The sequence below is a fragment of the Trachurus trachurus genome, assembly GCF_905171665.1.
Source record: "Trachurus trachurus genome assembly, chromosome: 8".
Taxonomy (NCBI): Eukaryota; Metazoa; Chordata; class Actinopteri; order Carangiformes; family Carangidae; genus Trachurus; species Trachurus trachurus.
Genome location: NC_139905.1, coordinates 7,779,431 through 7,802,448, shown reverse-complemented (window position 1 = coordinate 7,802,448; position 23,018 = coordinate 7,779,431). Strand labels below are relative to the sequence as shown.

Genomic DNA, 23,018 nt, shown 5'->3' with positions numbered 1-23,018 from the left:
AAATCTGACTGTACTTAAATTCACCTGTTTTCTTCAAACTAGCTTTATTTATAACACAGAGATAATAAATTAGAAACAAAACAAACTTTTATTCACTTAAGTTAATGTGATAATTCAATATAAATAATAATTATGATATAATAAAATGTGTAGTTTCCTGACAGTTATTTTTTCTGCATACTTCAATGAAGGGAGGTTTAGTGAAACAGCATTTATCTATAAACATTAGTATTTTGTTATGAAGTTGATGCCGATAACTATAAATTCACTCCACTTTGTCTCCATGATGACTGAAGAAACGTATATTTATGGATTCTGGCTTCAGTGGTTCAGACGATGATTTCCATCAGTTTTCAAACTTAAAACAGCTGCTCTGCTGCTTCTACATTTCTACAGTGTTGCGTCACTTTGAATGGGAATTGTGGGACGGCATTTCTTCTCTCCGTCCATAAAGGAAGGTCCAGTGTTTCCTCGGCTTAAAGCCCCAGTATGTAACTTATTTGGCATTTGGCAAAAATCATATATTGATTTCAAAAATAAGTATTTCACTGAAGTCGAATCACACCCGCACACAAATGAAAGCTTTCTTGTACCTTAGAATGAGTTGTTACAAGTCGTTACAAATACATAAGTGGGCGACGTACCGAACCGAGGCGGCCATGTTGCATCGCCATTTTTTACGTTGAGTGGCAGTGTGACCGTAGGTAACCACGGAAACTCACCGGAGCTGTTGGCTCGGGGAGAAAGTTTTCCAGGTAAACAATACGACATCACCATGACAACATATTGTCACGCCTGTATTGTTTTGCCTCGGGCTGGCGGGCCACTTGTTTACATAGACGCTTGTTTATCCTGTTATATGCAGCGTCTGTTGTCTGTCTGACGTCTGCCCGATTTCATGTGAATGCAACATCAAGAATACGTTCAGATATGCAACCGCACCGCTAGATGGGGGGAATTCCTACACACTGGGGCTTTAAGGAGATAAGATTGGAGGCCATTGAAGCTTCCTTTCCGATCACGACTGCGACTCCCGACACTTCCGGGTCGTTTCACCCAGTTTGAACCGTCCAAAGCAATAAAATAAAAAAAGACTTTTCAACCACAGTCCCAAGTCTTTGTGGACATGTCCATCCGCTTATCCATCTTAGCTTTCTCCTTCTCTTGCTGCTCGAATCTTCAGTCTGAAAACTCTCTGCTCCGTCAGACCTGAGTGACCAGAGGTCCGTCGAGGTAGAACTTAATTCCTCTCTGATCTCCGATCGGCTGTCCGTCACAAAGTCCCGCCAGCAGAGCCCCGTTGAGCGGAGGACAGATGCTGTTCTGCTCGTACAGGGGTTCATAATCTCCCGGGTATTCGAGCCCTTCATCCAATCTGTCCTCGCCCTCCTCCTCCTCACCGTCGTCGTCGTCGTCCTCGTCGCCCTTTTCCCAGACGGACGTGGCGACGTGCTGGAACTCCGTGTTGACCTCGCACTCCATCTCCCGGTGGTAGAAGTAGCTGAAGTTGGACACGATGACGGGCACGGGCAGAGAGATGGTGAGCACGCCGGCGATGGCGCACATGGAGCCCACCAGCTTCCCCCCGACCGTCTCCGGGTACATGTCCCCGTAGCCGACGGTCGTCATGGACACCACCGCCCACCAGAAGGCCTCGGGGATGCTGGTGAACGCCGTGTCGGGCCTGTCCACCTCGGCGAAGTAGGCGGCGCTGGAAAAGAGGATGACGCCGATGAAGAGGAAGAAGATGAGCAGCGCCAGCTCTCGGAGGCTGGCCCTCAGCGTCTGGCCCAGGATCTGGAGACCCTTCGAGTGGCGGGACAGCTTGAAGATCCTGAAGACCCTCACCAGCCTGATGACCCTGATGAGCGCCAGCGAGACGGACGGCTGCGCGCCTTTGTCCTTGGCCAGCTCGGTGCCGATCGTGACGAAGTAGGGAATGATGGCGAAGAAGTCGATGGTGTTCATGACGTCTTTGAAGAAGTGCGGCTTGCTGGGGGCGCAGATGAAGCGCACGACGAGCTCGAAGGAGAACCAACAGATGCAAATAGTCTCCACGATGAAGAAAGGGTCCTGGAAGGGGGTGAAGCCAGGCGGGACCAGGATGGTTTCATTGGCGATGGTGGGATGAGGGATGGAGGTAAATTGCTGTGAAACATGAAAGAAGAGAAATCGGGTTACAGTTGCAAAAGGCAAGGCAAGGCAAGGCAATTTTATTTGTATAGCCCGTTTTTACAAACAGTTTGTCTCAAAGGGCTTTACATGGCATCGTAACAACATCCTCTGCCCTTAACCCTCACATCGACTGAGGAAAAACTCACCCAGGACGGACAGATGTGCAATAGATGTTGTTACATACAAGACAGTTTACAGTTTATGTCACAGAATGTACGAAATATGGAAATGTTAGCAGGAGTTGATGAAGGCGAGTTGATGAAGGCAATCTCAAAAGCCAAAAACATGAGTTATTCTGCATGACAGACACAACTGTACCATCTGTTGTTTGTAAAAGTTGAAGTATGAGCATGAAGGGGAAAGGTAGAGCAATGGTAAATAGCTCCATGGCGACGAGCGTAAACAGAGGGAAACAAGGATGAAGTAACCTGAATGTGGACAGACGATAAGTGAGAAGAAGCAATTATTGTGAGTTTGTCCTCAGCACATTTGGAGTATCACGTCCGTCATCGGGATCCGATCGAGCCTGTGAGATCTGTGATACCGTGCTAACTTTTCTCTCCTCTCCGTTTTCACCCCCCCTGGCTTTATTTTTCCTTCACAGACTTTTATATAAATCAGTTTCTCTATATTTAAGCACACAAAAAACATTACACTCATGTGACTCTGGGTTGTGTTACACCCAGACACCGGCATGGCTGTGGCATCTGACACTTCGTTTAACCCGGCTGCTTGTTTTTTTCTGGGAAGTAGGTGCAGGGTTGAAATGATTCGGCATTAGAGTCTTTTAACTAGTTGGATTGAGTTACTTTAAAGGTTTTACAGCCTTGCAGCACATATTGTCCCCGACTATTTCTATGTTTTTATATTTCTCCATCTATCTCCTTGTTTGGGTCAGAAGCAATTATTTGGAAATCTTACAAAAAAAACCTTTTAAAATGGACGACATTCTGCTTTTCATTGTTGGCGTGCAGATTATTAGATCTGTCTTTGCTTGTGTTTTGTTTTGCAACGTTTAATAGATAGAGATTCATTTCTGAACAAAAGTCATAGTATTTTATTATGAACTCTTTGGTTTCCCAACAGTTTTTCCCATTCCCAGTTCAATCGTCTAACGCAGCTGCTGCTAAAGCTTCACATCAGCTTCTGATAAAGGCTCTGGACTTTGTCCATCACTTACATTGGAACTGCATTACAACAGGAACTCCTTTTGGCCAGGCTGGACAATGTGAGCCCACTTATCATGTTCTGATCTGAGACTTTCATTGGTGTCTGGTGTTTGAGCAAAACTCTCTTTCATAATGTGTCAGAATCTAACCTTAACTTTCTATATCTCACTGAACTGTCCAAATTTCTAATACAGACAAGAAAAACATCAACTAAGAGAGAGTAGTTCGAGGAACCAGTGGACAGCAGAGTCTCTGGATTATTTTGTGTCTGTGGTTCAGATTTGTGTTGGTTTTTGAACATTAATCACAGTGGTCAGTATCAAAACGTAAAGAAAAAGGCAGATAATGAACATTTTTGTAATTTGGGTGAACTCACTCTTAGACCTCGATCATCAAATCTTTATAACAACGACGAATATACATTATTGCTTTAGTCTCTGTGTTTAGCTTTTATGCCCACTACATAAACCGTATATCAGGAGATTGACAGCTATATCACATCAGTTATAGCTCAAAGTAACACAATTACTACAATTTTGTTTTTCTTTATTATTATATCACTGCCTCAATCAATCTGAAATGTATTATTTTATTTGACCTGTCTGTTTCATTTGTGTTTTGAGACAACTGAATGTCTTTCTACATCCTGCTTGCTTTTTACTTCCACTCGTGACTTGATTTTATAATCTATTTAATCCGTTAACATTTTATTATGTTTATTTGTGGATTTCTTGCGTTCATTAATTTGAGATCTATATATTGTTTTTTAATTTACTTTTTATTAGGTGAGATTTCTCTTTTGACCTCTTCTCTTGTATCTGTTTTTACAGTCCGCTCATTACTTCTGGCTGCAGGAGTTATAGTTCTTAATAAACACATTTCTTTGCTTACAGATGCATTATATTGCATTATAAACCAATTATTATGTGCATATAGTGATAATAAGAGTTAAATAAGTGACTAACATAACATTTTAGCATGATTTTTATACGGAAGACAGGTATTTTGTATTAGATTATCAGTGTCATGTGTGAGGTGAGTGATTGCCTGGGGACGGCTGCACATGTCGCTTTGAATTTGTTTATGCAGCTTCCAAAAGTGTCAAATGCTCTGATCATGTGAGCGATCAGTCTATGTATAGTGGTAACGGAGCAGAGCTGCTGCTAGTGGTGCTGCTGGTGGTGATGGCGGACGTAAATCCTGCCTGAACCCCCACAATCCACCGTGTCTCCAGGCTACCGGAGAGCGCGCAGGGCTAATTTAATTTTGTGGCGGTCATCAAAAAAGATGATCTTGGAGCGTGGTCGACTCTTTTCCAAAGCCGTTTTCAGTGCGTAGCCTGTGACTCACTCACTCCGTTTATTAATACAGACGTTTGTTTGTGTGTTGATGTGCTCTCAGGGTTGTCCTTCCTCTATATATAGACCTTTAGATCTCCAAGGGGTAACCTGAGAGCAGCTCATCTCCTCTCCCCTTGCCTTCACACTCGCCTCTCTTTACCTTTAACTCTACCTCCACTCTTAAAGTATATCCACTCCACCTAAATGCACTCGTTCTGGCATCCGTCGGTATCTCTCCCTCTTAACCTCCTCACAACCTGCTGCACCGGCCTCTCTCCTTTCATTGCTCTTGTGTCTCGCGCGTTTGGTTTAATTGCTCGCCTCATCTCCTTCATTCCTTCCCCTCAAATCTGAGTGGATCGGGTTTAACGACCAAAGTCCAAAATAATCTCTCCCTCCCCGTCTCTGGTCTGTCTGTCTGCCGCTTCTCGTCTTTGACTGATTTTTCTTGAAGTCGCTGTTTCTCCCTCAGCGTAGCCTACACTGCAAAAACTCAAAATCTTTCCAAGAATATTTGTCTTATTTCTTGTCAAAATGTCTTATTTCTAGTCAAAACTAAACTATTTTCACTTAAAATAAGAATCTTCACCTAAAATGATCTTGTTTTTAGATCATTTTCATTTGTTTCAAACTGAAATAAGTAGGAAAAAAAAGTTGACTTGTAATAAGAAAGAAAAACTTTTTTTCTACTTATTTCAATATGCTTGAAAAAAGTAAAAAAAAAAAAAAAAATCTTAAAAACAAGCTACTTTTTAATGTGTTGAGTCTTATTTTAAGTATAATGAGATTTGTTTTGACTAGAAATAAGACAAATGTTCTTGGTAAGATTTTGAGTTTTTGCAGTGTAGACGGGGGCAGATGAAGACGTTTTCACCCTGTGACACCTGTCAGCGCCTGTTGTCCTTCTAGGTTCACCTCATCACTTCCTCACAGCGTTAACCCTCAGTTGTCTTTGCGCCCTGTGAGGTCACATGACCTCCCTCTGACATAACCCTCCGTCCACACCCTCGCCGGTCGCTCCTCTCTGTTTCTTCTTACCGCCCCACAAGCACTGCAAAAAATCTAATATCTTACCAAGAATATTTGTCTTATTTTTAGTCAAAATGTCATTTCTAGTCAAAACAAATCTCATTCTACTTAAAATAAGACTCATCACATTAAAAATTAGTTTGTTTTTAGACACTTTTTCCTTCTTTCAAGCATATTTTCACTTAAAATAATCTGATAGTGGAACAAGTTTTTCTTCCTTATTACAAGCACAAAAAAGGTGCTTTCACTGGCAGATTTTTCTACTTATTTCAAGTGAAAATGTGTTTGAAACAAGTGAAAATTATCTCAAAACAAGTTAATTTTTATGTGATGAGTCTTATTTTAAGTGGAAAGGGATTCGTTTTGACTAGAAATGACCTTTTGACAAGAAACAAGACAAATATTCTTGGAAAGATGTTGAGTTTCTGCAGTGAGTGGCTCTTGAGTGAGTCAACGCTCCTCCTCACCTCCCTCTGCTCCTTCTCGTTCCTGAACTCGGGCAGAGTCTCCAGGCAGAAGATGAGGATGGAGATGACGATGACCATGACGCTGATGATGGCGATGATCCGAGCGCCGCCGGACGACTCCGGATACTCAAACAGCATCCAGAGGCGTCGCTGCATCTCGTTGGTGGGCAGCGGCCTCTCCTCCTCCTTGGGGAAGCCCTCGTCCTCCTTGAAGCGGTCGATGATCTCCTCTCCCAGCTCGTAGAAGCGGATCTCCGCCAGGAACATGTCCAGGGGGACGTTGGCGGGCCGCCGGAGCCTCCCGCCCGACTGGTAGAAGTACAGGATGGCGTCGAAGCAGACCCGGCTCCTGTCCAGGAAGAGTTCGTTCCTCATGGGGTCGAAGTAGCGCAGCCGGCGCTGGGGGTCGCCCAGCAGGGAGTCGGGGAACTGGGCGAGGGTGCTGAGCTGCGTCTCGTAACGCATCCCCGACACGTTGATGGCCAGACGCTCCGTCAGGGCCCAACCGCTGCGCATCTGACAGCGCCGGCTCTCCCTGCGGTTCTCCCTGTGGCCCGGCGGCACCTTCTCGCCGCTCTCCTTCTCCAGCTTGTTGTGTTTGTCTTTGGTCTGTTTGTCCTCATCACCAACTCCCACAACTTTCAGTTTGTCTGTCTTCCCTCCTCCTCCTCCTTCTACGCCTCCATCCTTGTCGTGATTATCCATGTTTCAGTCTCTGGTTTTACTTTCTCATGTGTCTTCTCCTACTTTTTTCTTCCCTCTTCGCTCTGAAGGAAACAAATCACATCCAGAAAAAAACAGAATTAGAGAAACATGAGTGGAGAGAGGAAAGAAAAGTAACTGATAAAACACGAATTGATCATTTTCATGCATATAAATCAAATATTTGCATAAAATTCTGGACAAAATCTCACATATTGTTGTTGTTGAATGAAGCCGAAACGTGCAACAACCAGTTTCTCATCTCCCCAATAATCTAACAGTGCCTTTATATACTAAACAACACTCATTGGCCAGTTGTATTAGGAACACCCAGAGGAAACTAATCCAGTAAATGTGGCCGACCTGGAAGAAATCCTGGTCATACTGTTTATAATTTGTTGCTCCATTTTCAGAGAGCTGTCAATTCATCTGCTTGGTCTTCCTGTTATTTTATCCATCAGTCATAATAAGAGATAATCCCTCTGATATAAATTAGCATTGAGCCATGTGCTTCTTATTAATCTCAGGGCTGTCTGTGTCAGTGTGAATGAGTCAACACGAAGATCAAAATCTCACCTCTTCTCCTCTCTCTCTGAGATCAGCTTTTAAATTTTCTGCACAACAGAAAAACATTTTGTATTAGATTTAATAATAATACTGAACCAAAACTTAAAACTAAAGCAGAATCTGTTCAGGTTTGCAACATTTTTGCAGATTTCTCAGAAAACTTAAAACTTACTGACGCATTCATTCATGCATGCAACTTTTTTTCCCAACATATTCTGCAGTATTTTCCTGTACTGTCTTAACTCCACACGTTTCCATGCACAAAGCTCATCAGCTGTTTGTCACCATGTCCCGTTCTCCCAGTAGAAACCAAACTCAGACCGGTCTCCGTCTCTCTATCCGTCCGTCCGACCATCGCTCTCTCACTCCACCTCCACCTTCAGGGCCGACCCTTCCCTCCTTCTGAGACGGTCTGTGTATCGGTCCCCTCATCATGATGTTTGGACGACCCCTCCTCCCCCTGCTGAATATACTATCCCAGCTTCATGTGTCACGTTTGGGAGGGGAGGCGACAGGGGGAGCAGCAGCGTGGCTCCTTCAGGAGCTGCCACGGCGTTGATCTGCAGCCGGGGGTGAAGTTAAGATGGTTAAGCTTGTTTGTAGGTCACTCACTGTCTTCACTTTGCTCCCTTGTGCTCTTTCTCACGCTCCCGTGGAAATGCTGTCGGGCCGAAATTCAATCTTTGGCCCTCTCCTCCTCCTCCTCCTCCTCCTCCTCCTCCTCCTCCTCCTCCTCCTCCTCCTCCTCCTAGAGCACCGCTGCCTCCTCTGCCCTCAGCAACCCGTCCTGCCGTCCTGGAAATGTCAGCCTCCTCTTAACCTGTCACTCCACCTGTAACATACTGGACCGGTTTGCACGCCTGTGATGTGTGCACACACGTTGAACATGCACAGATTTATTGATCTTTGATGAGACCACGGACATGTGGTGAGTATTTAATCTTGGTTTTCTGTGTCCGTGCGGCTGCTCGCTGCTTCAGAGCGATGCTGTCATCATCTATTTTAAACAGGAACATAAATTTTAACTGTGGTTTGTGCAGAATTGTCCACGGATTTAGACCGGAGCAGAAACTCGACCCGTCAGACCAGACATAACTTTATATTAAATATAAATCTGGAGCACTGTGGTTATTTTAGACACATCATCATCAGCAAGTCTCTTCTTCTTCCTCTCTCTGTGCAGTAAAACCACAACTCCCACAACAGGCTGCTCTGACACTTTGCAAGTGTTGCCTTCAAGTACTCCATGGAAATTCCCACTCCCGACTTTTAAAACTCATCAAAACAACACCATTTGATACAATAAAATGACCTTTTGGCTGCGTTGTTTTGATTTTGCAGATCAAATGAAGCAAAGTGGTGATTGTGACGAGACTTTCATTTCACTTGAATGTTTAATTCCAGCATTTTATTGTTTTCTTATGGTAAGATTACCATTGCTTTAATACATTGCCCCACACCTTTCTGGCCTCAGGTTGGTGGAGGAGCTGCAGGAAACCATTTCTGAAACTTAATAAAACTGGTAATCGAACCTTAAAGAGGAGCTACGCAAGTGTGGTTGTTTTTCCTCTGTGTTGCTAACCCTCCTCTCGCCCATGTGCATTTGAAGAGTTCATTTGCAAAATGTGACGACCCCTGTATAGGTGTCTGTGACAGTGTCTGGTGGGTGTGTCTAAGACCTGTGTTTCTCCGAGGTTGCCATGGACTGATTGCCACCTGATGTGGAGCACCTGGGCCCGGTGTTCTGCAGCTACTTAAGCCCTGCCTCTGATGAGCTCTCTCTCTCATTCCACCCATGGCCTGGCGTCCCGCAGCTTCCCCGCTGCATCTGCCCTCTTGGTTTTAATGCACAGACAACACCCACATATCCATCCATGCACCTGCACGCACCACTGATATCCTTCACTACTGATACCGTTCATTCATTGTCTTTGTACAAATAAATGTGATTATTGTCGGCACCTTCCCCTCAGCGTTTTGTTTGTCAGGAAAAGGAGCCAGTCCTGACAAATGGGGGCTCGTCCGAGTCTTGGTTCACCTGTGAAGGGTAGGTGATACACTGGATGCGCATTTTTTCTGGAGGTTCCCGTTAGGCGAAGGACACTGTCTCCTTTGGGATTGTGTCTGTTTGTTTTTTTTGTCAGTAGTGTTGTGGGGAGCGGCTAGCGTTGGTTGCGTGAGCAATCATCTCGGGGGCACTCCGTGGGGTCGCCGCTGGTGGTCCCCGCTGGTTTTGTGCTTAATCAGCCCGCTGCAGAACCACATGAAGACCAGGGTTGAGTTTAGTTAGATTCTGGATAGGCAGTGAGGGGAACGCTCTGGGGGGCATTGTCTGCTCAAGTGCGCATAGCGGTGTGGATCCGGCTCTAAGGTGAATATGGGTGATTTGTCAGCTTTCTATGATGCACCCCGTGCGGTGTTTTTGGACTCGTGTAAGAAAGAGGAGTTGCTTGAAATTGCGGAACATTATGAGATTGAGTTGGAAGAGGGAATATTGAAAGATGAGTTGAAGGTGTTTGTGTTGTTGACATTGTTTGAAAGAGGTGTGTTTCAGAAAGTGCCAGGGGTTGAGCCAGCTCTATCAAAGAGAGAGCCGGGGGCTGCGGCGCTGGTTGAGCAGGCTGAGAGGCTCACGTTTGCGCAAGAGAGGGAAAGAGCAGGATGGCAGAAAGACCTCTTGGAGTTGCAGTTAGAGGTGGAGCGGACAAAGTTGAGGGTTTTGGACCGAAATGAGAGGGTTCCTGGCGCGTCTGTGGCTGAGCGTGAGGGCAGAGACTTGACGGCGAGTCTGCGCCTTGTGCCAAAATTTAATGAGCGAGATCCTGATATTTTTTTCACGTTGTTTGAGCGCGCGGCAGATGCCAGGCGGTGGCCAGATGTTGATAGGGTTCTCCTGCTGCAGTGCGTCCTCACTGGCAAGGCGCAGGAGGCGTACTCGGCTGTGTGCGCGCAGGAGGGTTTGACTTATGACATGGTGAAGTCAGCCGTCCTCAAGGCATATGAGCTCGTTCCAGAGGCATATCGCCAGAGGTTTAGACAGTGGGTGAAGGTTGATAAACAAACTAATGGGGAGTTTGTGCGCGATTTGACCACTCATTTTCACCGCTGGTGCTCCGCGGAAAAAGTGAATTCATTCGATGGTCTGTGTGAACTGATAAAGGAGCAGTTTAAAAATGTTGTTCCTCAGCGCGTAGCCGCCTACTTAAATGAAAGAGGGCCAGCTACAGCGCTTAAAGCAGCTGAATTGGCTGATGATTTCTTGCTGACGCACAAGTCTGGTTTTTCTGAGGTGCGCGAGCGCGCAGCGGATGAGTTTGTTTTGCTCCATAAAGTACATTTGAACGAGCGCTCTGGGGCGCACAGTGACTTCAGCTGGAGAGGCCGTCATTCTGATCCTGCTGCGGCTGATCAGGTGCTTTCAGGACGACCTTTGCCCAGGTTTGATTCCAGTTTGAAAGGTGATTCTGTCAAGGATAACATCTGTAACTATTGCAAGGAGATTGGTCATTGGAAGGATAGATGCCCACTGCTGCAAGCTAAAAGTAATGGGGTAATGGCTAAAGTGAGACCAGTCGTTGCTTCCGCACCTGTCAGGAACTGTGTTTCTGATTTGCCTTTGTCTGGGGGTTGTGATCCTGACGTGTGGGCTACTTATCTGCCGTTTGTGAGAGAGGGGTTTGTGTCGCTGAAGGATGGTGGTAAAAGAGTTCCTGTGAAGATCCTTCGTGACACTGCAGCTTATGACTCCTACATCATTGATTCCTTGTTGCCATTTTCAGCATCCTCTGCCACTGGTGACGTTTCACTTAGCCGGGGCCTTGGGATGTCTGTTTTGCCTGTGCCAATGCACAAAGTTGTGCTGGAGTGCGAGTTGGTGCATGGTGAGGTGTCAGTTGGAGTTCGTTCAGCGTTGCCAATCGAGGGTGTTCATTTCATTCTTGGTAATGGCTTAGCTGGGAAATGCGTGTGGGCAGATCCACCGCCATCACTTGTGTCAAGTCCACCTCTCTCTGAGGGCAAGGGCCCAGAGGGTTTGTTGGCCTGTGGGGTCACTGATTCAGTGTCAGTAGTTGGGGAGGATGAGGAGCATTCAGTGGTTCCACCTCTGTCCACATGTCCATCGTCTGTGTTGGTTGGTAAACTGTCGCAGGTGCAGCAGGCTGTGTTTTTCGAAGGTCTGCTTGGATGTATTGGGTTTCTTGCATTGGCTCTGTGTGTTCTCTGTTTTGTTTTTTTCACGCTTCAGATAGGCGCATGTCAGGTCGGCTCAGGTGTCGTCTTTGTGCAGCCGGACCATGGAGGTGTACCGAGGCCAGTTGGGATTTTTCTAGATAAGTTTGTTAGCTCCCAGCAAAATTGTGTGGGGGAGAATGATTGTGGTCCGCTGGCATTTTTGCAGTGGCTTAGGTGTCCAAGTCAGGGTTGGGCGCGCTGGTCATTGTTCTTATGGTCCCTGTTTATGATCCAGATGTGTGTTGCATCTGGGACCAGCCAATGTATTTCCTAATGCCTTGACCTGTACTGTGTGTTCATATAATGTTTGTACTCTGCTCTTGCTTCGTCTCCTCTTCAGGCTTACTCTTAAACTGCTTCTCAGGTACCGGAGTTGCCGAGGATGTTTGTGGAGAGTGACAAGCAGGTCAGGTTACATTATTAGATTGTGGGCACAGTTGGCGTTTTCACATTATTTACAATTGTAAAATGATTATGGTAATCACATTTTGGATGCATTTTCTATAGTGTATTTTGTATAGTGTACTTTGTACATTTACTTTGTTTTCAGTGTATTTTGAAATTTTGAGCTGTGGTTTGGGGTGTGTGAGTGGCCAGTGTCCCATTTGGGGCACTGACTTTATGGGGGGGGGGGGGGGGTGACGACCCCTGTATAGGTGTCTGTGACAGTGTCTGGTGGGTGTGTCTAAGACCTGTGTTTCTCCGAGGTTGCCATGGACTGATTGCCACCTGATGTGGAGCACCTGGGCCCGGTGTTCTGCAGCTACTTAAGCCCTGCCTCTGATGAGCTCTCTCTCTCTCATTCCACCCATGGCCTGGCGTCCCGCAGCTTCCCCGCTGCATCTGCCCTCTTGGTTTTAATGCACAGACAACACCCACATATCCATCCATGCACCTGCACGCACCACTGATATCCTTCACTACTGATACCGTTCATTCATTGTCTTTGTACAAATAAATGTGATTATTGTCGGCACCTTCCCCTCAGCGTTTTGTTTGTCAGGAAAAGGAGCCAGTCCTGACAAAAAGCAAGTGCCATTTTGAAAAATATGAGCTGAGGCTTTGTAATTCTTTGCATAGTGTTGTTTTCAATAAAACTTTTTTTTTTTTTTAGATATGTCTGTTTTGTTACATCTCAAAGTCACTCAACTTTGGTTTGACTGATATCACCTTATGTAAATAAAAAAATGAAGATTCTAGAATTTTTTAAAAACGGAGTTATCTGCTTTTGCAAATGAACTCTTCATTTGTTTACAACAAAGTTGGCAAGAAATCAATCCATGGAGTGGTGGATAACGTTATTTATCCATGTTACCATGTGTACGGTATATTTGTGTAGTCTTATCTGTCATAAACAAGAGATTACGGGTTATGGGGCGCGTTTGTGTCGCAGTGCTGCAGAGACGAGAGCTGGGACCATAGACCATAAAAAAACATGGACGTAGCATCCGTGACGTCACCCATTGGTTTTGGGGAGTCATTTTTGTGACTCAAATATGGCGGCCTGAACAGCACCATGTTGGATTTTGGTGGGCGTGTACTTTCCATATTTGGAGGCGAGGCGGTAACTCAACGGGTCAACCGGCCGAGAACCCGCCCACTGGCCTCGAAGCAACTGCAGTCTACGCTCTGGTCACTCAACGTTTCCACGCCCTAATTTATGCGAGAATTTTAAACCTAATAACAGTAAAACGGTAGAGTAAAAAAAAAATTCACCCCCCTCAGAGTGTGTGCGGGGGTAGAAACTATCGATTGAGACCAAAAAACGTGCTGACACCAGGCTTTTAACATGTTTATTGAGGATGTAAAGTCAGCGATTTTAACATGGGGGTCTATGGAGACATGTTGCTTTCTGACACCAGCCCCCAGCGGCAGCCAAGAGGATTGCAGTTTTTTGAACGCGGAAGTGAGCTTCACTTCTCAGACCGACAACTGCCCCCTTGGCTGGGACACCGGGTCGGAGGCTCTGATCTTACAGGTTTGGTTTTCAGCCAAGGGACGCAAGGTGGAAGGCAGAGAGCCTCCGTTCTCCCTGGAACTAGTTTAACAAGTCATTGATTTAACGATCACAATTCCTCTGAAGCTGTTTAATTAATGTAAAAAATGTATCAGAGTTAAGGTAATTAAAAATATATATTGCGTAGTTCCTCTTTAAATCATTTATGTGGCAGCTTTTTGGAACCAGCTAGGTGAATCAGAATCAGATGATTGATTTTTCACCGAAGAGCAATAAGGTTTCTCCAGTCACCGACTACTCAACATGCTCAAAGAAACATTCTCTATCACAGGGGCACAATAGGTGACAAATGGGGAGTTAGAGTAATGCAGCGACAAGAAATAAAAGTAAAATACATGAAAGAAGCTAGAATAAAAGTAGAATTAACAGCTAGGTAAAGTATAGTGTCTGAGTATATTGCACATAGGAAATATAAATAAAAGACACAATAAACAGTGGCAGTGAACGTCAAAACACGAATATTAAACACTGTAAAATGAAAATAGGACCTTGTTGCACCTTTTTGAGTTGATGATCCTTCATAGCAGCTATCAGCCTTTTAAATCCCAATCTAGTCAAACAAACACACAGACCTGAAACAAGTATTAACATATTTCAGGTGTTTGAGTTGCAAGCACAGATGTTTTCCCTCTATACAACAGCTGCAGTTGTCTAGATGAAAAAGGAGGTAGGTACAGAAGGCTACAGGTCCAAAAGCAGCACATAGGTTTGATGAAAAGGCTCAAAAATCGTTGCAAATTGTTTGTAACAGAACTTTTTTTCCCCCTGAGGACATGACAGGAAATATGAAAAACTCCACCTTTGTCTCATTATACAACACTAAAAATCAGTTTAGCACATGTGCATCAGTGATGTACGGAATAAAAACACCTGTTCTGCAGAATGAAGCACTTTTAAAGTGTTAAATTTGACCCATTTTTTTTGCAAGACTTTCAACCAAACTTTGAGGTATTTTTCCATTTTATATTTATTTTCTTTTACATAGTCTACTAAATCCTCACATTTAAGTAATCACATGACTTTCCCCACCATGTTCTACCATGTTAACAGGCTCTAAATTTACAGAGAAAAACACAAAATTCACGCTTTAAATTATCACGTGATTTGATTTCCAATATTCCGGGCAGCCCCTGAAGGCAGCAGAGTAAACCCCGTGATTTTTCTGTGCGGAACTTTGAACCTTACACAAACTTTAGGTGATAAATGATCAAAGAAGCTTGTTAAACCGGGAGAACAGGAGGAGGAGCCGCCGGGGAACAAGCCGCTGAGTCCGCAGCAGGTATCAGTCTCCCTCAGTCCGGTGTCCGCTGCTCTCCGACTGAAACACCGAGAGAGAGAGACCCTCCACCTCAGGCCGACATGTCCCCGCGGTACCAGGACAGGGTGGTGATAGTGACCGGGGGGTCGAAGGGGATCGGACGGGGGATCGTCAGGGTGTTCGGTACGGTGGCCTGTTTGTTTTTGTCCTGTCGCTGCGGGGTCGTCTGAGTACAAGTAGGATAATAATAATAATGTGCATCTTCTGTTTCAGTGGAGAACGGCGCTAAAGTGGTGTTTTGTGCACGAGGAGGTGACTAATATTGTTTTTATTAATTATTTCTGTGAATATTCTCATTTGTCCAGGTCATCGTTATCCCCAAAGAAGTTTAAATCAAAAGCAACTGGACTTTTCCTAGACAAATAACCAAGTCCAGTTGCTTTTGATTTAAACTTCTTTGGGGATTTATTATTTCCTATCATAAAATTTCATAAGCCTCTATTTTTTTTTTATTGGCTTAATCTGTAAGGTGTATTTTATTGATATGATCAATAATAGATAACCACACTGTATGAATCTGTTTGTTTTTTTAACATATAGAGGGAAAAAAAAGAAAAAAGATTTGAAGCTGAAATGTGATTGTTTACACAAGGCTGTGTGTATTTCAGGAGCAGCGGGGGAGGCTCTGGAGGCCGAGCTGAACAAAGCAGGTCCGGGCTTGTGCACGTTTGTCTCATGCGACGTCTCCAAAGAAGAAGACATCAAGGTAAAGTTCACCTAAAGTGACTCTGGTGCAGCACATGACCTCAATCCACCTGCGTCACAACAACATGTAGACATTAGAAAGCTGTCTTAAAGAACATATTCTGATAAAGCCAGTGAATGGTGAACATGTATTAATGGAAACCTTCAGCAGGAGGTCAGAAGCAGCTTGTAGTCCATGTATAACTCCAGAAAAGATGGTTGACACTTAATGACAGTTAATAAAATAACAAAAAGGTGTTACAACCATCCCCACCCCTGTCAGCCATTGTTTGACTAGCTACCAGCATGGTGGTTTAAAATAAACATAAATGAAATGACTCATATTTGACACAAGAACCTGCTCTTCCATCTTATACAAGTTACCTAATTCACACTTCAACCGTATCAGTACTAATCAGAATTTAGACTTGGTCCAAAATATTCATTTCTGACCTACCGTATAAAAATGTTTTTTGGCTGTAAAACCTACACAGTTATTGACACAGCCGTGCAAATTCACATGCAATGTCAGGGAGTGAGTGGGTACACATGATACTGATCACATAATGTTATCCCTTATTGTTGAAAGTGATGCTGTTACAACCACCCCCGGTCTCCCCTACCTATTTAACTGGACACAGAGTTTTTATTGAATTTAAACATTTATAAATGAAATGTATTTTATTTTATGTTATATATTTATGAATGAAAACATATAGAATAGAATAGAAAATTGTATTAATTAAACTTTATTAATCCCTAGGAGGGAAATGCAGATCATCCAGCAGTTTACGTAACAATCATATGATATAAATGATTCAAAAGGCATTGTGTAATTTGATGGAAACAGGAACGAGGGATTTCCTGAATGTTTCTGTTCTGCAGGTCAGCGAGATGAGCCTGTTACTGCGGCCGCTCCTCTGACCTGAAAGTCCTGAACAGCTGAAAGATGAATGGTTTCAAAAGAGCTGATTAGCAAATGTTAAAAAGGCAGAAAAAATGTTGAAAATCCTGAATATTTAAGTTAAGGCTGAAGTTTTGTTTTAAGATTGTATCCATTCATTTGAATTGGAAAATAAATTTGCAGACAAAGTTACATATTTTCAAAATTATAAAAAAAAAATATATATATATACAGTATATCGAAAGGTTGAATGTGAATATAAATGTCCTGATAAAGTTGCACATTTTTGTATTTTAACTGTTTTGGTAGCACAAAGTACAAAGAACTAGATTGCAACAAGAAATCTGAAAAAAAAGAGTGTAATCAATCATTTTGTTTTTAAAACAAAGATGTTTAAGTTACTTAAAGCCCTTGTACAGACTTTCCATTTAGTGTTGATTTTGGCGGCCCCTGTGGACGAAAGCGGTGGTGATTTGCCGGAATGAAGACTGCATTTCCCGTCCGACCCGACCATGCCTTCCAGAGGTATAGAATTAGACTACGTACTTAGAAATAGCGTATCTTCACACTGATGGGCTCATTTGCTGTTGTAGGTAACAGAGACACATCAGCAGAAACCAGAGACTTTTGCGTATCCAGTTAAAAGCTCCGTGCAGGGGCTTTAAAATATGAAATCCAATGGAAACAGTTGTGATCATGAATCAGAGTGTATATAATTAAAAAATTAAAAAATTACTATCACCCAAACACACGCATTGATGTTACAGTAGGTGTAAACTGAATGTGAATCGTCAGGTCTGGATTATTTCAGCTGCTTTAAATGCATAAATTAGTTTAGTCCTAAAAAAACACAAGGTAGTTTTTTTGTGTAGCAGCAATAAGACACAAGACAGGAAGGAAAATCAGATATAAAACAATTACATGTAAAAGACAGTAATAATACAGACTCAAAAGACAAATCTACACAAGATTTCAGGCTTTTTTATTGGATAAATTTGCCTTTTTCAGCCTCAATTGGATTCTTAAAGGGACAACGAGGAGTTTCTATTCGGTTATAAAAAAGTCTCACGTTAATGTGGATGAATCTCCGCTACCCACACTTGTTAATGGGCCCATTTTCGATAAATATATCGTTCTGTCTCTATCGTTATTTTGTTATTATTAGTGGTAGCGGAGATGCTGGTCGAGCCGACCAGCGTTTTTTACTTTCGGTTTCGCAACGAGTCATGAGAATAACGCAGCTGAATCGCCGTTTATGGTCGGAACTACGACGGTAACTGAACCTCTTTGAACCTCTGACTTCAATTCTTGATGAATGAAAACATGAGTCTGTCTTGCGCCGGTCAAAAGAATTTTACGGTGCGCGCGGAGGCTCATAAATGTAGTGTGAAAACGCTTCGCTTTTCCAAAACTCCTCGTTGTCCCTTTAACATAAAAAAATCATCTGTGTCTTTTGTCAAAGTTATGTCAAGACGTTACGCTGTGACAAAATACACCAAAAATGTATTTAAAATGATATAAAACCAAAAAAAACCAACATATTTGTAGCATTTTGATTGAACTGAACTGTCCATTCATTAAAAGTGTCAAAAGTTAAAAGTTTCATCATTATTCGCAGCAGGAAAAACACACGCATTGATGTTACAGTAGGTGTAAGCTGAATGTGAATCGTCAGGTCTGAGCTGGTTTCAGTCTCGTCTCTTCTTGTGGAAACCAGTTTGTCATGTGTGGTGTTTGTTTGTCTCTGCAGAGGCTGATCGCCGTCACAGTGGAGCGCCACGGACACATCGACTGCCTGGTCAACAACGCTGGGTGGCGTGAGTGTGTCTTCTCTCACTTCCCTCACACAGGAGAGAGAGAGAGAGAGGGCGAGGACTCTTTGTTTGATTTCTGCTGTTTTGTTTTGTTAATCTCTCTCCTCAGATCCGCCTTACAAATCCACCGACGACACCACAGCGAAGGAGTTCATGGACCTGCTCAACCTGAACCTCATCAGCTACTTCTCGGCCTCTAAAGTAACATGTCCAACCTGAATGTGCACATGTAAAATGGTGATGGAAGTACGAACACAAACACACCGCAAATTCAGAAAAGCATCTTCATCATACAATGTTATTCTGTGCTTTTAATTTGAAAAGTCACAATTGGACATTGAACAACAAGAAACAACCAGAAACACTTCCTGTTGTGTTGAAGATGTTTTCTGAATTTGTATATTTGCATGTGTTTCCATAAGTTACAGCACGTTGGGCCTCCAGGGCCACCGTACTTAAGACACATGCAAATAGTCCAAACAAAAGCAAACAAGCAGGAAACAGCCTGATTTGTTTGAAAACGCACAATTCACACAACACAACCAAACACAGAAACAGGCTCCAGAGAGGGAGAGTGTTTCCAGGGGATATATATAAAAAAGTGATGCACCGGTGGCTGTTTTCATAACTTGAAACAACAAAAACGACAAACAAACACAAAAAGCACAACCCCAGAGTGTTTAAGCTCCTCAAAGTAACGAAAGAGTCTTTACACTGTAAAATAAATAGGTTAATGTTTGATTATTTATTTATGTAGTGACCTTTCTCCTCCTCAAAGCAACGAAAGAAAGTCACTCACTTGGTGCTGATGTTTAGCTGAATTGACGCGTGCATGGTGCGATCAAACCAATTGCCAAAAACGAAGGTTACCATAAAAAAGGGGATTTATTTGTACAAAACAATACAACAATACCTTCTGGCTCGGCACAATATGGCTCCTACAATTTACTTTCTCTGTTATCCATTAATATTTGCTTGCTCTTCATTGTGTTTGATGATTAAAGGGATAGTTCAACATTTTTGGCAAATTGGCCCATTTCCATAATCCCTATAGTCATAGCAGTAGGTTGGTTACCTTTAATTGTCGGTGCAAGCTATTTTTAGAACAGCGGAGCAGAGCCGTGAGCTGCTCAGAGCTACGCTACGGAGGCTAATGGGAATTCTTGGTTTCCCTCATCAAAATAATACAGAGTTGTTTTTGAGGCAAATTCAGAGACTGATTGCCAAAAAACTGCCCCCGACAGGAACGCGCATCAGCGGTTTTCCATGAATTTACCTCTAAAACAACTCTGTCTGGTAACGTTGTGTTATTATCTCATAGCGTGGTGAATGTGCAGGTCACAACTTGTCCACCAGAGCGTTTTGGAGTTGTTGGATTGTGTATTTGATGAGTTTGATGAGGGAAACCAAGAAATCCCATTAGCCTCTGTAGTGTAGCTCTGAGCAGCTCGCAGCTCTGCTCCGCCGTTCTAAAAATAGCTTGCACCGACTGTAAAGGTAACGAACCTACTGCTATGACTATAGGGATTATGGCAATGGGCCAATTTGCCAAAATGTTGAACTATCCCTTTAAGTAATTATATTAATCAGAATGACCTGCAGTTTCAAACCCATGAATTAGGCTGGATGAGGTTTTTAGTAAAAAATAAATCAATAAATATGTATATATAAGGATATATAATATATATTTGAAAATATATAATAATTATAAATGATAGTGTTTTGGCTTTATACGTTTATAAACTTAACTTCACCTCCATGTTCGTCCTTCACTCACCACGTGACTTATGTACAGTGACATAGAGGATCTCTGAACTGATGGAGGTCTCCCTCTCTCTGCAGTTTGCGTTGCCGTACCTGCGGCAGCGTCAGGGGAACATCATCAACGTCTCCAGTCTGGTAGCGACCATCGGGCAGAGAGACGCCGCGCCGTACGTCGCCACCAAGGTGAGTGGCTGACCTGACCTGACCTGTCCGGGAATCGAACACTTCTTCACACTACTTCACCTCATCACTGTGACTTGTTCAGCCGTAACGTGAGCTTCTCTCCACAAGGGGGCGATAATCTCCATGACAAAGGCCATGGCCATAGACGAGAGCCGCCACAACGTGAGAGTGAACTGGTGAGTTCAGCTGGTTTCTAACTCCCCCCCTCAGAAATAAATCCATGTTCATAGAACTGCAACAAAAGATATGTTTATACTAAATCAATCTAATCAAAATGGTTTAAAAGGTCGCAAAGCAAATGTAACAGAAGAACCATGTAAAAATATTCCATTATAAATATACAATTAAAGTAAAAGCACCAGTAAATGACATTATTAGATTACACAGATGAATCTCTGTTGTTTCCTAATGTTGATGGTTTCAACTGCTTTAAATGCATAAATTAGTTTAGTCCTAAAAAAAACACAAGGCAGTTTAGTTGTGTAGCAGCAATAAGACACAAGACAGGAAGGAAAATCAGATATAAAAAAAACATTACAATTACATGTAAAAGACAGTAATAATTTTACAGACTAAAAGCAAATGTAACGGAAGAACCATAGTAAAACACTTCATTCTAACTTAAGTAGAATAATAAAGGTAAAAGCACAAGTTTTAAAAGTATTAAATGACATTATTACATATTTTTGAAGTTGATTGTATTTGATTACACAGATAAATCTCTGTTGTTTCCTAATGTTGATGGTTTCAGCTGCTTTAAATGCAACATTAGTTTAGTCCTAAAAAACACATGGTAGTTTATTTGTGAAGCAGCAATAAGACACAAGACAGGAAGGAAAATCAGATATAAAAACATTACAATTACATGTAAAAGACAGTAATAATATAGACTAAAAAGACAAATCTACACAAGATTTCAGGCTTTTTTATTGCATAAATTTGCCTTTTTCAGCCTCAACTGGATTCTTAACATAAAAAAATCATCTGTGTCTTTTGTCAAAGTTTTGTCAAGACGTTACGTTGTGACAAAATACACCAAAAATGTATTTTAAATTATATAAAACAAAAAAAACAAAACATATTTGTAGCATTTTGATTAAACTGAACTGGCCATTTGTCAGCAACTGTTTTCATGATTATTCGCAGCAGGAAAAACAGTTAATAGACAGATGCAGATGATTATAATGCTGTAAACTTTATTCATCTGTAGGTGTAAAAGCACGTTTGTTGTTGCTGTATGATGACGGTTGTTGTTGTTTGTCGTGTGTTGCAGCATCTCTCCAGGAAACGTCATGACGCCGCTGTGGGAGGAACTGGCAGATCAAACTCCGGACGCTGCAGCCGCCATCAAGAAAGGAGAAGATGCTCAGGTGAAGCACTGACGACAAGTTTTAGAGAGTCTGGAGATTCCAGGAAGAAGATTTATTACATGAATAAATCAGGAATAAAACAATGAAAGCGACTCCTCCTCACCCACACCCACAGAAACTATTTATTCCTGCTCGGCCGGAGGAGCCAGTGAAAACTAAACTTAATGTTCCACTGAGGCGGCTCAGCTCCCGCAGCTTTGTCGTGTTAATGATCCAAACTGCGGAGCGTCCATTCAGTTGTAAACATGAACGGCCTGAAGCTTTGTCTTCGTCCCGGGCCTTTGAAGACGCAGGGGCAGAGCTGCAAACCAGTCTCAGTCTCAGCTTTCACTTCATTATTTAGTGTGTGTGTTTGAGTAGAACTTTCTGACGTGACGTGAGATGAAATAACAAAGATATGAGTAAAAACGTTACTAATGTACATTTTAAAACACGTCATAGTTCCTCATTCTGGTCTTTAGTTGTAGAAGAATAGAAGATGAAAAACTGGAAGTGATGTTTCCTGGTTCGTGAACATTTCCTGGAGGCTGTTTTTATTTATTTTACAGCGCAGCAGCACCTGTGGCAACAGCTGCAGGAGAGTAAACACACACACATAAACACACAGTCGGTGGTTTCAGGGGTCGACTCCTCTGTGAAACCACCGACCTGCAGGAACCACAAGAATAACGAGTTTTCCTTCCTTCCTCTGCCGACAGCTGATGGGTCGCATGGGGACCGAGATCGAGAGCGGACTCATGGCGCTGTATCTGGCCGCCGACGCCACTTTCTGCACCGGGATCGACCTCCTGCTGAGCGGAGGAGCCGAGCTCAACTACGGCTTCAAGAGTCAGGTCCAGTCGACCTGAGGATCTCATCGTGGCCGTGCAACACAACGTGATTTAATTCAGCTGTTTGTGTTGATCCTGCTTCAGACTAATGTTGAAATACTGACTTTTTATAACTCCTTTTTCATCATCTACACTTTTATTTTTAATCAAAATGCAGAAACATGTTGGTCACAGCCTCTAAAATGAGAAGAAAACGGGTCCATGCCTATGTTCCCACAGCCTTATGTTCCCACAGCCCTATGTTCCCACAGCCCTATGTTCCCACAGTTCTAAGATTTTTCTCAAAATGGGGCCCTATGTTCCCACTGGACTCTCTCTACCTATCTGGCCTGTCTAGCCTCTACCGGGTCTTTTTACTAAACTTAACCAACTCTTTTCTTCATTGCCTAAACCCAACCAATGGTGGGACCAAAGGGCTGTGGGAACATAGGGCCTAATTTTCAGTGACAACA

The 23,018-nt window shown here is 43.1% G+C and overlaps 3 protein-coding genes across 4 annotated transcripts in view; 2 read left to right on the top strand and 1 right to left on the bottom strand.

The window, feature by feature from the left end:
• Nucleotides 1-271: 271 nt before the first annotated feature.
• Nucleotides 272-7,971, bottom strand: kcna7 (potassium voltage-gated channel, shaker-related subfamily, member 7). Of its 2 annotated transcripts, none has more exons than XM_083977761.1 (3): nucleotides 7,684-7,971; nucleotides 6,181-6,945; nucleotides 272-2,148 (listed from the first exon to the last, which is right to left on the bottom strand). In XM_083977761.1, exons 2-3 carry the CDS (start codon nucleotides 6,883-6,885, stop codon nucleotides 1,204-1,206), a joined length of 1,650 nt encoding a protein of 549 aa, XP_083833887.1. In that variant the 5' UTR covers nucleotides 6,886-6,945; nucleotides 7,684-7,971; the 3' UTR covers nucleotides 272-1,203. The 2 variants fall into 2 exon arrangements, with proteins under 2 accessions (XP_083833887.1, XP_083833886.1); XM_083977760.1 differs by lacking the exon at nucleotides 7,684-7,971 and adding an exon at nucleotides 7,459-7,499 and having other exon boundaries at nucleotides 6,181-6,947.
• rpl3 (ribosomal protein L3) overlaps nucleotides 6,366-23,018 on the top strand; it is a 101,112-nt gene continuing 84,459 nt past the window's right edge. The window contains exon 1 of the mRNA XM_083977764.1: nucleotides 6,366-6,377. The gene's annotated coding sequence lies outside the window, so the exon portion shown is untranslated. The remainder of the gene's footprint in view (nucleotides 6,378-23,018) is intronic.
• Nucleotides 8,234-23,018, top strand: part of LOC310990420 (branched-chain-amino-acid aminotransferase, cytosolic-like) — a 31,356-nt gene continuing 16,571 nt past the window's right edge. Inside the window, exons 1-9 of the mRNA XM_083977767.1 lie at nucleotides 8,234-8,377; nucleotides 14,937-15,140; nucleotides 15,231-15,269; nucleotides 15,626-15,723; nucleotides 18,356-18,422; nucleotides 18,529-18,620; nucleotides 20,262-20,366; nucleotides 20,475-20,542; nucleotides 21,640-21,736. Of these exons, the coding sequence (XP_083833893.1) occupies nucleotides 8,359-8,377; nucleotides 14,937-15,140; nucleotides 15,231-15,269; nucleotides 15,626-15,723; nucleotides 18,356-18,422; nucleotides 18,529-18,620; nucleotides 20,262-20,366; nucleotides 20,475-20,542; nucleotides 21,640-21,736 (789 nt within the window). The 5' untranslated portion in view covers nucleotides 8,234-8,358. The remainder of the gene's footprint in view (nucleotides 8,378-14,936; nucleotides 15,141-15,230; nucleotides 15,270-15,625; nucleotides 15,724-18,355; nucleotides 18,423-18,528; nucleotides 18,621-20,261; nucleotides 20,367-20,474; nucleotides 20,543-21,639; nucleotides 21,737-23,018) is intronic.